General features: G+C 60.4%; 1 protein-coding gene across 1 annotated transcript; it reads right to left on the reverse strand.

Annotated features, from left to right (window-relative positions):
* Positions 1-473: 473 nt before the first annotated feature.
* Positions 474-13,076, reverse strand: LOC117009389 (red-sensitive opsin). The gene is made up of 6 exons (XM_033083631.1): positions 12,942-13,076; positions 10,311-10,607; positions 8,013-8,181; positions 5,751-5,916; positions 3,540-3,779; positions 474-632 (listed from the first exon to the last, which is right to left on the reverse strand). Exons 1-6 carry the CDS (start codon positions 13,051-13,053, stop codon positions 519-521), a joined length of 1,098 nt encoding a protein of 365 aa, XP_032939522.1. The 5' UTR covers positions 13,054-13,076; the 3' UTR covers positions 474-518.
* Between the last annotated feature and the right edge of the window lie 2,889 nt (positions 13,077-15,965).

Here is a 15,965-nt window from a genome sequence, read left to right on the forward strand (position 1 = left end):
AGAGGGTGACACTGGGGACTTCAGAACAATTGGGACATTGGGGACACCCAAAAAGGGGAACACTGAACCCCCCCGCACCTTGGGGACATTTGGGGACACCCAAAGAGGGGACACTGAACCCCTCAGCACCCTGGGGACATTGGGGGACACCCAAAGATGGGGACACTGAGCTCCCAGAGCCCTGAGGACATTTGGGGACACTGAACCCCCCCAGCACCTCGGAGACATTTAGGGACACCAAGGAGGGGACACCGAGAACTCCCAGCACCCTGGGGACATTTGGGGACACCAAGGAGGGGACACTGAGAACTCCCAGCACTCTGGGGACATTTGAGGACACCCAAAAACGGGGACACCGAGAACCCCTAGAACCCTGGGGACATTTAGGGACACCAAGGAGGGGACACCGAGAACTCCCAGCACCCTGGGGACATTTGGGGACAGGCGCGAGGTGACAAAGGGCGCGGCACGTGTCCGGGAGGTACAAAGCTTTATTGGGGAGGGGGCGGCGGGGGTCCCTAGGCGGGGGACACGGAGGAGTTGGACACGGAGGACACCTCGGTGCGCGAGGTGGAGACCTCGGAGCCATCGTCCACCTTCTTGCCAAAGAGCTGCAGGATGCAGTTCCGGAACTGCGGGGACACACGGACAGGGACACGGACACGGGGACAGGGGACAGACAGGGGACAGGGGACAGGGGACAGGCAGGGGAACACAGGGACAGGGGACAGACAGGGGGACAGACAGGGGACAGGGGACAGACAGCGGACAGGGGGACAGGGGACAGACAGGGGACAGGGGGACAGGGACAGGGGACAGGGGACAGGCAGGGGACAGGCAGGGGACAGGCAGGGGACAGGCAGGGGGACAGAAAGGAGAGAGATAGGGGACAGACGGGGGACAGAGGACAGACAGGGAATGGCGACAGACAGGGGACAGGGGAACAAGGGACAAATATGGGACAGACATGGGGACAGGGGACAGACAGGGGGACAGACGGGGGACAAAGGGCAGAGGGGACAGGGGACAAGCAGGGTACAGGGGGACACGGGACAGAAGAGGGACAGACAGGGGACAGACAGAGGGACAGACAGAGGGACACAGGGTTAGTGATGTTGATGGGGCTGTAGAAGGTGACCCTGTCCCTATCCCATAACCCCAAACCCCATGTCCTGGCTGTGCCCAGGTGTGTCCCAGGTGTGCCATAGGTGTGTCCCAGGTGGCCCCAGGTGTGTCCCTCACCTGTCTGTTCATGAAGACGTAGATGATGGGGCTGTAGATGGTGGCTCTATCTCATACCCCATACCCTGCCTGTACTCAGATGTGCTGTAGCTGTACCCAGCTGTGCCCAGGTGTGCTGTAGCTGTACCCAGATGTACTGTAGGTGTTCCCAGGTGCCCCCAGGTGTCCCCAGGTACCCAAATCTCACCTGTCTGTTCATGAAGATGTAGATGATGGGGTTGTAGATGGTGACTCTGTCCCTATCCCCTGTCCCATAACCCTGCTCTATCTCATGTCCCCATGCCCTGAGCTGTACTCAGGTGTATCCCAGCTGTACCCAGATGTGCTCAGGTGTACTGTAGGTGTGCTCAGGTGTGCTCAGGTGTGCCCAGGTGCCCCCAGGAACCCAAATCTCACCTGTCTGTTCATGAAGATGTAGATGATGGGGCTGTAGATGGTGGCTCTGTCCCATACCCCATTCCCTGCCTGTACTCAGGTGTGCTCAGGTGTGCTGTAGCTGTACCCAGGTGTACTGTAGGTGTTCCCAGGTGCCCCCAGGTATCCCAGGTACCCAAATCTCACCTGTCTGTTCATGAAGACGTAGATGATGGGGCTGTAGATGGTGACTCTGTCCCTATCCCATACCCTGCCTGTACTCAGGTGTATTCTACCTGTACTCAGGTGTATTGTAGCTGTACTCAGGTGTACTGTAGGTGTGCTCAGGTGTACTGTAGGTGTGCTCAGGTGTGCTCAGGTGTGCCCAGGTGCCCCTAGGAACCTGACTCTCACCTGTCTGTTCATGAAGACGTAGATGATGGGGTTGTAGATGGTGACTCTGTCCCTATCCCCTGTCCCATAACCCTGCTCTATCTCATGTCCCCATGCCCTGAGCTGTACTCAGGTGTATCCCAGCTGTACTCAGGTGTACTGTAGGTGCGCTCAGGTGTTCCCAGGTGCCCCCAGGTACCCAAATCTCACCTGTCTGTTCATGAAGATGTAGATGATGGGGTTATAGATGGTGACCCTGTCCCTATCCCATGCCCTGCCTGTACTCAGGTGTGTCCCAGCTGTGCTCAGGTGTGTCCTAGCTGTACCCAGGTGTGCTGTAGCTGTGCCCAGGTGTACTGTAGGTATCCCCAGGTATCCCAGATACCCAAATCTCACCTGTCTGTTCATGAAGACGTAGATGATGGGGCTGTAGATGGTGTCTCTATCTCATACCCCATACCCTGGCTGTGTCCCCATGCCCTGGCTGTACTCAGGTGTGCTCAGGTGCGCTGTAGGTGCCCCCACGTGTGCCCAGGTGTGTCTCTCACCTGTCTGTTCATGAAGATGTAGATGATGGGGCTATAGATGGTGTCTCTATCTCATATCCCATGCCCTGATGTGTACTCAGGTGTGCTGTAGCTGTACCCAGGTGTGCTCAGGTGTACTCAGGTGTGCCCAGGTGCCCCCAGGAACCCAAATCTCACCTGTCTGTTCATGAAGACGTAGATGATGGGGCTGTAGATGGTGTCTCTATCCCATACCCCATACCCTGCCTGTACTCAGGTGTGCTCAGGTGTACTGTAGGTGCCCCCAGGTGTGCTCAGGTGTGCCCAGGTGCCCCCAGGTGCCCAAATCTCACCTGTCTGTTCATGAAGACGTGGATGATGGGGCTGTAGATGGTGACCCTGTCCCTATCCCATATCCTGCCTGTACTCAGGTGTGCTGTAGGTGTACCCAGCTGTGCCCAGGTGTGCTACAGCTGTACCCAGGTGTGCTCAGGTGTACTCAGGTGTGCTCAGGTGTGCCCATGTGCCCAAATCTCCCCTGTCTGTTCATGAAGACGTAGATGATGGGGTTGTAGATGGTGACCCTGTCCCTATCCCATACCCTGCCTGTGCTCAGGTGTGCTGTAGCTGTACCCAGGTGTACTGTAGGTGCCCCCAGGTGTGCCCAGGTGTGCTGTAGCTGTACCCAGGTGTACTGTAGGTGCCCCCAGGTATCCCAGGAACCCGACTCTCACCTGTCTGTTCATGAAGACGTAGATGATGGGGCTGTAGATGGTGACTCTATCCCATAACCCCTACCCTGCCTGTACTCAGGTGTGTCCCAGCTGTGCTCAGGTGTGCTCAGGTGTGCTGTAGGTGCCCCCAGGTGTGTCTCTCACCTGTCTGTTCATGAAGACGTAGATGATGGGGCTGTAGATGGTGGCTCTATCCCATACCCCATACCCTGCCTGTACTCAGGTGTGTCCCAGCTGTGCTCAGGTGTGCTGTAGCTGTACCCAGGTGTGCTCAGGTGTCCCCAGGTGCCCCTAGGTGCCCAAATCTCACCTGTCTGTTCATGAAGACGTAGATGATGGGGTTGTAGATGGTGGCGCTCTTGGCGAAGAAGGCGGGCAGCGCGGCGGTCAGCGGGTGGAAGGCGTAGCCGGGGTTGGCGGCGGCGAAGCAGGCGAAGAAGGTGTAGGGCCCCCAGCAGAAGATGTAGGCCAGGATCATCACCACCACCATGCGGGACACTTCCTTCTCCGCCTTCTGCGTGGACTCGGATTCCTTCTGCTGGGCGGCCACCTGGGGGGGGACAGGAGGGGACACGGGGGGGTTAGGGGTCGTGGGGGTGTGTATTGTGGGGTTTGGGGGGGTTAAAGGGGGTTAAAGGGGGTTTATAGGGGTATTATATACATATATGTGGATATTTATATGTGATTCCTTCTGCTGGGCGGCCACCTGGGGGGGGACAGGAGGGGACGGGGGGGTTAGGGGGGCATGGGGGGTCCTGGGGATGTGTATTGTGGGGTTTGGGGGGGTTAAAGGGGGTTAAAGGGGGTTTATAGGGTTATAATATATATATATGTGGATATTTATATGTGATTTCTTCTGCTGGGCGGCCACCTGGGGGGGGACACGGGGGGTTAGGGGGGTCCTGGGAGGGATTAGGGGGGCGTGGGGGGTCCTGGGAGGGGGAATCGTGGAGTTCAAGGGTTGTATTGTGGGGTTTGGGGGGGTTAAAGGGGCTTTATAGGGGTATTATATACATATATGTGGATATTTATATGTGATTTCTTCTGCTGGGCGGCCACCTGGGGGGGGACAGGAGGGGACAGAAGGGGTTAGGGGGGTCCTGGGGGGTCCTGGGGGTGTTAGGGGGGTCCTGGGGGGTCCTGGGGGGGTGTTAAAAGGGGAGTTTGGGGGGGTTAAAGGGGATTTATAGAGGTATAATATATATATGTGTATGTATATATATGGTTCCTTCTGCTGGGCGGCCACCTGGGGGGGGACACGAGGGGACAGGGGGCGTTAGGGGGTCCTGGGGGTGTGTATTGTGGGGTTTGGGGGGTTAAAGGGGGTTAAAGGGAGTTTATAGGGGTATAATATACATATTTGTATATATATGTGTGATTCCTTCTGCTGGGCGGCCACCTGGGGGGCGACACAGGGGGACAAGGGGGTTAGGGGGGCTTGGGGGGGTTAAAAAGGGAGTTTGGGGGGGTTAAAGGGGGTTAAAGGGAGTTTATAGGGGTATAATATATATATATTTGTATATATATATGTGATTCCTTCTGCTGGGCGGCCACCTGGGGGGGGACAGGAGGGGACAGGGGGGGTTAGGGGGGTGTGGGGGGTGTGTCTTGTGGGGTTTGGGGGTCCTGGGGGTGTGTATTGTGGGGTTTGGGGGGGTTAAAGGGAGTTTGGGGGGGTTAAAGGGGGTTTATAGGGTTATAATATATATATATATGGATATTTATATGTGATTCCTTCTGCTGGGCAGCCACCTGGGGGGGACACGGGGGGTTAGGGGGTCCTAGGGGGTCCTGGGGATGTATATTGTGAGATTTGGGGGGTTAAAGGGATGTGTAAGGGATGTAAGGGGTAATTACATTTGTTTGTTTGTTTGTTTGTTTTCTTCCCCCCCTCCCCCCAGTATTTTTTGGGGTCAGGGATTTATTCTAATTTTTCCCCCAGCTTTTTTTTTTTTTTTAACCATGATTTTTTTTTTTTTGGGGGGGGGTGGTTTTGGGTCTTTTTATTTTTTTTTCCTCCCCTCAGCGTTTTTTGGGGTTGGGGATTTATTTTTGCAGTTTTGTTTTTGGGGTTTTATTGTTGTTTTTTAGGATTTTTCCTCCAGGTTTTTTTTTTCCCCCTCCGGATTTTTTTTCAGTTTTTTGGGGGGTTTTTTGAGGATTTTTTTGGGGTTTTTTTGGTTTGGTTTGGTTTTTTGTCGCTTTTTTGGTGGTTTTTTGTTTGTTTGTTTTTCCGGATTTTTTTCCCTTTTTTGTTGTTGGTTTTTTTTTTTTTTTAGGATTTTTTGTTAGTTTTTCTTGCTGTTGTTTTCCCGGAATTTCCCCCCCGCTTTTTTTTTTTTGTTTATGTTTTTTTGTTTTTCTGAGGAGGTTTTGTTTCCCGGATTTTTTTCCCTTTTTATTTTTGGGGTTTTGTTTGGTTTGGTTTGGGTTTTTTGGGGTTTTTTTTTTGTTTTTTTTGGTTTTTTGGGGGTTTTTTTTGCGTTTTTCAGGGTCAGGATTTTTTGGGGTTTCTCCTCACCGCACGGATGGCCATCCAGACTTGCAGGTAGCAGAAGATGATGATGGAGAGGGGGAAGAAGCAGCAGGTGACCATGAGCACGACCATGTAGGACTGGACCCCCGGGTCCGAGCTGCCGCTGAACACGTCCGGCCCGCACGAGGTCTTCAGCCCGTGGGGCCAGTACCTGGGGGGGGGGACAAAATCATCTCAGGGGCTGGGGACACCTCCCAGAGACACCCTGGGGACCCCAAATCATCTCAGGGGCTGGGGACACCTGGGAGAGCCTTGGGGACACCTGGGAGTGTCACCCTGGGCACCTCGAGGGGTCAGCCCGTGGGGCCAGTACCTGGGGGGACAAAAAGGGACCCCAAAATCAGCTCAGCTCTGGGGACACCTGGGAGAGCCACCCTGGGGACCCCAAATCATCTCAGGGTCTGGGGACACCCAGGTCACCTCTATGGGGCCACAACCTGCGGGGGGGTGACAAAAGGGGGGACCCCAAATCATCTCAGGGGCTGGGGGCACCTGGGAGAGCCTTGGGGACACCCCCAGAGTCACCCTGGGGACCCCAAATGTTCTCAGGATCTGGGGACCTCGAGGGGTCAGCCCTGTGGGGCCAGTACCTGGGGGGGACAAAAAGGGACCCCAAAATCAGCTCAGGGGCTGGGGACACCTGGGAGAGCCTTGGGGACACCCCCAGAGTCACCCTGAGGACCTCCAGGGGTCACCTCTGTGGGGTCAGTACCTGGGGGGGACAAAAAGGGACCCCAAAATCAGCTCAGGGTCTGGGGACACCCCCAGAGCCACCCTGGGGACCTCGAGGGGTCACCACTGTGACACCCTGGGGACCCCAAAATCCTCTCAGGGGCTGGGGACACCTGGGGACCTCGAGGGGTCAGCCCGTGGGGTCAGTACCTGGGGGGGACAAAATCATCTCAGCTCTGGGGACACCTGGGAGAGTCACCCTGGGGACAACCAGGTCACCCCCAAGTCACCCTGGGGACCCCAAATCATCTCAGGGGCTGGGGACACCTGGGACAGCCTTGGGGACACCCCCAGAGCCACCCTGGGGACCCCAAATCATCTCAGGGGCTGGGGACCTCGAGGGGTCACCCCTGTGGGGCCAGTACCAGGGGGGGACAAAAAGGGACCCCCAAATCAGCTCAGGGGACACCTGGGGACCTCGAGGGGTCACCCCTGTGACATCCTGGGGACCCCAAAATCATCTCAGGGTCTGGGGATGCCCCCAGAGTCACCCTGGGGACCTCGAGTGGTCAACCCATGGGGCCAATACCTGGGGGGGACAAAAAGGGACCTCAAAATCATCTCAGGGTTTGGGGACACCTGGGAGAGTCACCCTGGGGACAGCCAGGTCACCCCTGTGACAACCTGGGGACCCCAAATCATCTCAGGGTCTGGGGACCTCGAGGGGTCACCCCTGTGACACCCTGGGGACAGCCAGGTCACTCCTGTGGGGTCAGTACCTGGGGGGACAAAAAGGGACCCCAAAACCAGCTCAGGGTCCTGGGGACACCTGGGAGAGTCACCCACAGAGTCACCCTGGGGACCCCAAATCATCTCAGGGTCTGGGGACACCCAGGTCACCCCCAGACCCTCCTGGGGACAGCCAGGTCACCCCTGTGGGGCCAGTACCTGGGGGAGGGTGACAAAAGGGGACCCCCAAAATCATCTCAGGGGCTGGGGACACCTGGGGACTTCGAGGGGTCACCCCCAGACCCTCCTGGGGACCCCAAAATCATCTCAGGGTCCTGGGGAACTCTGGGACAGCCTTGGGGACACCCCCAGAGCCACCCCGGGGACCTCGAGGGGTCCCCCCCAAACCCTCCTGGGGACACTCCTGTCACCCCTGTGACACCCTGAGGACCCTCGTGTCACCTCTGTCACCCCCTGGGGACACTGGTGTCACCCCAGCCCCCTCCCCAGGACCTGGGGACCCCTCCCCACCGGTTCCAGCCGAAGATGGGGGCGCAGTCCAGGGGCGGGACCAGATCCAGGAGAACAAGACCGTGACCCCTCCCACACTTTGGGGACACTGGTGTCACCCCTGTCACACCCCTGGGGACACCCGTGTCACCCCCAGCCCACTCCCCAGGACCTGGGGACCCCCCACCACCTGCTCCAGCCGAAGATGGGGGGCACAGTCCAGGGGCGGGACCAGACCCACGAGAACAGGACCTCGATCCTGACCCCTCCCACACCTTGGGGACACTCGTGTCACCCCTGTCACCCCCCTGGGTGTCACCCCAGCCCCCTCCCCACCTGCTCCAGCCGAAGATGGGGGGCGCAGTCCAGGAGCAGGCCCAGATCCAGGAGAACAGCACCCCGGCCATGGCCAGCTTCCCGTCGAACTTGATGTTCCCGAAGGGTTTGCACACCACGAACCAGCGCTCCCAGGAGATGATGGCCAGGGACCAGAGGGCTGTGATGCCTGTGGGGGGTGTGGGGTGGTTATGGGGCTGCCCCATAGCCCCCAGACCCACAGGGAGTGACCCTATAGCCCCCAGACCCATAGGGAGTCCTTGCCCCTCATCCCTGCCCCTCATCTCTGACCCACCCCACACCCCACACTCCATATCCCCATCCCCAACTGACCACAGGCACTGACCATGTACCCCAACCTCAAATCCCTGTCCCCCCAACTGACCACAAGCTCTACCCACACCTCAGACTGACCACAGGCACTGCCCACACCTCACCTCCCAGACTGACCACAGGCACTGACCATGTACCCCACACCCCACACTCACACCTCACACCCCAAGTGACCACAAGCACTGCCCACACCCCACACCCCACACTTACACCCACACCCACACTCACACCCCACACCCCAGACTGACCACAGGCACTGCTCACACCCCATATCCAGACTGACCACAAGCCTCACACCCCCAAACCCCAGCCCAGACTCACCGTAGGCGCTGATGGTGTAGCCCTCACTCACACCCACACCCCACACTGACCACAAACCCCACACTCACACTCACACCCCACACTCACACTCACACCCCAGACTGACCACAAGCCCCACACCCCACACTCACTCACACCCCACACTCACTCACACCCCACACTCACTTACACCCCACACTCACACCCCACACTCACACTCAGACCCCAGACTGACCACAAACCCCACACCGCGACTGACCGCAGGCGCTGACGGTGTAGCCCTCACTCACACCCCACACTCACACCCACACCCACACTGACCACAAACCCCCAGACCCCACACCCAGACTGACCACAGGCACTGCCCACACCCCACACCCACACCCCACACTCACACTCACACTCACACTCACACTCACACCCCACACCCCGACTGATCGCAGGCGCTGACGGTGTAGCCCTCACTCACACCCACACCCCACACTGACCACAAACCCCACAGCCACACCCAGACCCCACACTCACACCCACACCCCACACTGACCACAAGCCCCAAACTCCACACCCCCAGCCCAGACTGACCGCAGGCGCTGACGGTGTACCCCTCACTCACACCCACACCCCAAGCCCCACACCCACACCCCACACTGACCACAAACCCCACACCCACACCCCACACCCCACACCCCCAGACCCCACACCCTGAATGACCACAAACCCCACACCCAGACTGACCGCAGGCGCTGACGGTGTAGCTCACACTCACACCCACACCCCACACTGACCACAAACCCCACACCCACACCCCACACTCACACTCAGACCCTACACTGACCACAAACCCCAGCCCAGACTGACCGCAGGCGCTGACGGTGTAGCCCACACCCAACACCCCACACCCACACCTCACACTGACCACAAACCCCAGCCCAGACTGACCGCAGGCGCTGACGGTGTAGCCCTCACTCACACCCACACCCCACACTGACCACAAGCCCCACACCCTCACTGACCACAGGTGCTGACTGTGTAGCCCACACTCACACCCACACACACCCCACACTCACACCCACACCCCACACTCACACCCACACCCCACACTGACCACAAACCCCACACCCAGACTGACCGCAGGCGCTGACGGTGTAGCCCTCACTCACACCCACACCCCACACCCACACTCACACACACCCCAAACTCACACTCAGACCCCACACTGACCACAAACCCCACAGCCACACCCAGACCCCACACTCACACTCACACCCACACCCCACACCTCCAAACCCCACACCCAGACCCCACACTGACCACAAACCCCATACCCCACACCCCCACACCCAGACTGACCGCAGGCGCTGACGGTGTAGCCCTCACTCACACCCCACACTCACACTCACACCCACACTCACACCCCAAACCCCCAGACCCCACACCCAGACTGACCACAGGGACTGCCCACACCCCACACTCACACCCCACACCCCACACTGACCACAAACCCCACACCCACACCCCACACTCACACTCAGACCCCACACTGACCACAAACCCCCAGACCCCACACCCAGACTGACCGCAGGCGCTGACGGTGTAGCCCTCACTCACACCCACACCCCACACTGACCACAAGCCCCAAACCCCACACCCCCAGCCCTCACTGACCGCAGGCGCTGACGGTGTAGCCCTCGATGACGCACATGGGGTGGCCCAGGATGAAGTAGCCGAAGATCTGGTTGACCACGCTGATGGTGCTGGCGATCACCGTCTCGCCCAGGTCGGCGATGGCCAAATTGACCAGGATCCAGTTCAGGGGGTGCCGCAGCTTCTTGAACTTGGCCGTGGCCACCAGCACCAGCCCGTTGGTGAACACCGACGCCACCACGACAAAGATCATCCACAGCGACGTCAGGTTGTACACCCAGCGCGGCGCGATGTGGTAATTGGGGCCCTCGAAGGGACCTGGGGGGAGCCGGGGGGGTCAGGGGTGGCGTCCCCGAGGGAGGCTGGGGTCAGCTCGGGTCAGCTCGGGTCACCTCGTGTCACCTCGGGTCACCTCGGGTCACTTCTGTCCTCACCCCGTCCCCGCGGTGTGCGGTGGGGGAGGTCGGGTTTAACACCAAAACTCCTCCAAATCTCCCTCAAAATGATCCCCCCATGTTCCTTCAAGTCCCTCTGTGTCCCCTCATGTCACTTTGTGTCCTTCTGTGTCGCCTTTGTCCTCCCCTCGGGTCACCTTGTGTCACTTCATGCTCCCCCCGTGCCCGCGGTGGCAGCGGTGGGGGAGGTCGGGTTTGACACCAAAACTCCCCCAAATCTCCCTCAAAATGATTTCCCCGTGTCCCCTCATGTCCCTCTGCGTCCCTTCATGTCCCCCTTTGTCCCCCTATATCCTCTCATGTCCCTCTGTGTCACTTCGTGTCCCCCCCGTGCCCGCAGTGTGCAGTGCCAGCGGTGCTGGAGGTCGGTTACTGACAAAAAACTCCCCCAAATCGCCCTCAAAATGATTCCTCCGTGTCCCCTCCGTGTCCCCTCCGTGTCCCCTCCGTGTCCCCTCATGTTACTTTGTGTCCCCTCTATGTCCCCCATGTCGCTCTGTGTCCCCTCGTGTCCCCCCCGTGCCCGCAGTGTGCGGTTGCAACAGTCCTGGAGGTTGGGTTTGACAAAAAACTCCCTTAAATCTCCCTCAAAATGATTCCCCCCGTGTTCCACCATGTCCCACCGTGTTCCTTCATGTCTCCTCTGTGTCCCCCATATCCCCTCATGTCCCTTCATGTCCCCCCTTTGTCCCCGCATGTCCCTTTGTGTCACTTCCTGTGCCCCCCGTGCCCGCGGTGTGCGGTGCCAGCAGTGCTGGAGGTTGGGTTTGACAGTAAAACTCCTCCAAATCTCCCTCAAAATGATTTCCCCGGGTCCCTCCGTGTCCCTCCGTGTCCCTTCGTGTCCCCTCATGTCACTTTGTGTCCCCTCTATGTCCCTCATGTCCCTCTGTGTCCCCTTTGTCCCCCCCGTGCCCGTGCTGTGCGGTGCCAGCCGTGCTGGAGGTTGGTTACTGAAAAAAACTCCCTCAAATCTTCCTCAAAATTATTTCCCCGTGTTCCATCATGTCCCACCGTGTTCCTTCATGTCTCCTCTGTGTCCCCCATATCCCCTCATGTCCCTTCATGTCCCCCTTTGTCCCCTCATGTCCCTTTGTGTCACTTCCTGTGCCCCCCGTGTCCGCTGTGTGCGGTGCCAGCAGTGCTGGAGGTTGGGTTTGACATCAAAACTCCTCCAAATCTCCCTCAAAATGATTTCCCCGTATTCCTTCCATGTCCCTTCGTGTCCCCTCATGTCCCTCTGCGTCCCTTCATGTCCCCCTTTGTCCCCCCATGTCCCTCCATGTCCCCTCACACCCCTCTGCTCTTCACCGTGTGCGGTGGCAGCAGTGGCGGAGGTCGGGTTTGACACCGAAACTCCTCCAAATCTCCCTCAAAATGATCCCCCCATGTTCCATCATGTCCCCCTGTGTCCCCTCTGTGTCCCCTCATGTCCCCTCGTGCCTCTCAGTGACCCCAATGTCCCTTCATGTCCCTTTTTGTCCCCCGATGTCCCCCCAAGTCTTCACTGCGCATTGTTGCCATTGATGTCCGCTGACCCCGCAACTCCCCAAAACCCCCAAAACTCCCCCAAACCCCCTCCCCCAGTGTCCCCTCATGTCCCCCAGTGTCCCCTGATGTCCATCCGTGTCCCTTCACGCCCCTCCCTGTCCCCTGATGTCCCCTGATGTCCCCTGATGTCCCCAACATCTTCATCATGCACATGGCTACCGCTGGCAAATCTCGATTATTGACCCCAAAACTCCCCAAAAAACCCCAAAACTCCCCCAGACCCCCTCCCCCAGTGTCCCCTCATGTCCCCTCATGTCCCCTGATGTCCATCCATGTCCCTTCCCGCCTCTCTGTGTCCCCTGATGTCCCCAATATCTTCATCACACACATGGCTACCGCTGGCAAATCTCGATTATTGACCCCAAAACTCCTCAAAACTCCTCAAAAATCCCCCAAACCCCCTCCCCCAGTGTCCCTTCATGTCCCCCAGTGTCCCCTGATGTCCCCTGATGTCCATCCGTGTCCCCTGATGTCCCCTGATGTCCCCAACCCCTTCACCGCGCGCATCTCCACCATTGGCGCACCTCAACCGCCGACCCCAAAACTCCCCCAAAACCCCCCAAAACCTCCCCCAGCCCCCTCCCACGGTGTCCCCGTGGTGTCCCCTCGGTGTCCCCGCGTGTCCCCGCGTGTCCCCGCCGCTCACCGCGCGTGTTGTTGCTGTTGGTGTAGGTGAAGACGCTGTCGCGCGTGGTGTCGTCGTCGTCGTGACGCCGGCGCGCGGCGAAAACCGCCCCGTCCCAAACGCCCGTCTCCATTGTCCCCAAGTGTCACCAGCGCCACTGCCGCGGCCACCCGCGCCCCCCTGCTCTTATAACCCCCCCCCGCCCCCGGATTAGCCCGGACCCCCCCCCAAAATCCCGTCCCTGAGCCCTTAATTGGGGCCGCGCGGATCCGGGGGGGACGCCCCGAGCTCACCTGAGCAGCCGGGGTGAGCTGATGGGATTGACGCCAGCGCTAATCCCCCGCTGTTTCCTGGCCTGTGCCCCCCTTCTCCCCCTCCCCCGGGGTCCTCATTGCTCCCCTCGGGACCCCCGAGATCCGAACGGGACCCCCGGGGTTGAAATCGGCGCCCCCAAAAACCCCCGGGACCCCCAAACCCGGCGTTAATCACGAGCAGCTCGATGATTTCTGGGTCGTTTTCATCCCCCCGATCATCAAATTTGGGCCCCCCCGGGATGCAAATTCCGCCCCCGGGACCCCCGAGATCCGAACGGGACCCCCGGGGTTGAAATCGGCCCCCCCAAAAACCCTCGGGACCCCCAAAAACCCCGAGACCCCCAAAAATCCCCAGGACCCCCAGAATCCCCGGGACCCCCAGAATCCCCGGGACCCCCAAACCCGGTGTTAATCGATGATTTCTGGGTCGTTTTCATCCCCCCGATGTCCAGATTTGGGCCCCCCCGGGATTCAAATTTCGCCCCCGGGACCCCCGAGATCCGAACGGGACCCCTGGGGTTGAAATCGGCCCCCCAAAAAACTCCTGGGACCCCCAAAACCCCCGGGACCCCCAGAATCCCCCAGGACCCCCCAAACCCCAGCGCTAATTCCCCACCCCCAGTTCCCGACTGGGACCCCCTCGGGACCACCCGAGACCCCCAAGAGTGGGGCTGAGCCCCCCCAGGAACCAGCGCTGGCCCCCCCGGGATGTGACACAGCCGGACCCTGCCCCACATCGGGGTCCCGACCCCCCTCCCGCCCCACATCAGTCTCCTGGACCCGCTCTGACCCACATCGGGGGGTTCTGATCCCCCCGCCCCACAAAATTCTGTGTCCCGGACCCCTCCTGACCCACACTAGGGGGTTCTGACCCACACTGAGGGGTCCCAGCCCCGCTCCTGACCCACATCGGGGTCCTGACCTCCCTCCCACCCCATAGGGGGGTTCTGACCCCCTCTTGACCCAAATCGGGGATCCTGACCCACATCGAGATCCTGATCCACATTGGGGGGTTCCTGTCCCACATCAGGGTCCGTGCCCCTCTCCCGCCCCATTGCGAGGTACCGAGATCCTCTCCCCCATTTTGGGGGGGGGGTCCTGACCCACATCAGGGTCCTGACCCACATCGGGGGGTCCTGACCCACATCGGGGGTTCTGCCCCAAATTAAGGAGTCCTGACCCACATCAGGGTCCGTGCCTCGTGCCCCTCTCCCTCCCCATAGTGGGGTCCTGAGCCCCTCCCTCCCATTTTGGGGGGGTCCTGCCCCACATCGGGGTCTTGCTCCACATCGGGGGGGTCCTGACCCAAATCGGGGGGTCCTACCCCACATCAAGGTCCTGCCCCACATCAGGGTTCTGCCCCCTCATCGAGATCCTGCCCCACATCGGGGTCCGTTCCCCCCTCCCTCCCCATAGCAGGGTCCTGAGCCCCTCCCTCCCATTTTGGGGGGGGTCCTGACCCACATCAGGGTCCGTTCCCCCCCTCCCTCCCCATAGCAGGGTCCTGAACCCCTCCCTCCCATTTTGGGGGGGGTCCTGACCCACATCAGGGTCCTGACCCACATCAGGGTTCTGCCCCCCCATCGAGATCCTGCCCCACATCAGGGTCCGTTCCCCCCTCCCTCCCCATCGCGGGGTCCCGAACCCCTCCCACCCCCCACCGGGGAGTCCCGACCCCCTCCCGCCCCACATTTCGGGGTCCTGCCCCCCATCTCGGGGTCCTGCCCCACACCGGGAGCCCGCAGCCCCTTCCTGACCCACATTTTTGGGGTCCTGCCCCCCCCCGATGGCCGGATCGGGGTCACGGGGCCGCGTTACATCACGGGGGGCTCCGGCTCGGGGCCAAGTGGGGCACGGGGGGAGCCCCCCCCCCACCCTGCCCCCCAAAAATAGCCGCAGCCCTAATTAGCAATTAACCCGGAGTGCGGGTGGGGGGCGAATTAACCAGCGGGGGGAGCGAATTTGGGGTGCTGGGGGTCCCCCCTCCCCCAATTCTGCACCCACGGGGGGTCCTGGAGGGTCCTGGGGGTTGGGGGCGCTCCCTGGGGGGGTCACCCCAGAAAGACCCCCCAGGTTTGACCTTAATCCCCCCCCCGATGGGGACCGGAGCTGCCCCCCCCCCTAATCCCGGGATTTTCGGGTCGCCCCGGGGGAGTCCGATTAGGGGGGACACGGAAATTTTAATCCCCCCCCCGGGGAAAAGGGGGCGCGGAGCGGCGGACAGAGAAGCTTGGGGGGCTCCGGGGGGCTCCGGGGGGAGCTGGGGCGGTTTTGGGGGGTCTGGGGGGGATCGGGGAGGTTTTTTTTGGGGGGGTTCGGGGTCGGTTTTGGGGCAGTTCTGAGAGGTTTGGGGGGGTCTGGGGAGGTTCTGGGGGATGTTGGGGGGTCTGGGGGGCTCTGGGAGGGTCTGGGGGCTTCTGGGGGTCTGGGGGGGCTTTAGGACAGTTCTGGGGGGTTTTGGGGCGGTTCTGGGGGGTTGTGAGGGGGTTTGGGGGCTCGGGGGGGGCTCCGGGGGTCTCTGGGGGGGTCTGGGGAGCTCCTGGGGGGGGTCTGGGTGATCTCGGGGGTCTCTGAGGGAGGTTCTGAGGGGTTTTGGGGCCGTTCTGAGGAATTTTGGGGCGGTTCCGGGGTCCCTGGGGAGGCTTTGGGGAGTCCGGAGGGGTCTCTGGGGCAGCTCCGGGCGGGTTCTGGGGGTCCCGAGGGTTCCGGGGGGTCGGGATTGGGTTGGGGG

This window comes from Catharus ustulatus, chromosome 32 (genome assembly GCF_009819885.2).
Source record: "Catharus ustulatus isolate bCatUst1 chromosome 32, bCatUst1.pri.v2, whole genome shotgun sequence".
NCBI lineage: Eukaryota > Metazoa > Chordata > Aves > Passeriformes > Turdidae > Catharus > Catharus ustulatus.

Bases quoted from the DNA above. Each gene is read 5' to 3' on its own strand.
- LOC117009389 (XM_033083631.1), bottom strand. From the start codon at position 13,053: ATGGAGACGGGCGTTTGGGACGGGGCGGTTTTCGCCGCGCGCCGGCGT. The intron at 3,780-5,750 runs GTGAGGAGAAAC...GTCCCCCCCCAG, and splicing joins TCTGGATGGCCATCCGTGCG to GTGGCCGCCCAGCAGAAGGA. The intron at 633-3,539 runs GTGAGATTTGGG...GTGTCCCCGCAG, and splicing joins ACGTCTTCATGAACAGACAG to TTCCGGAACTGCATCCTGCA.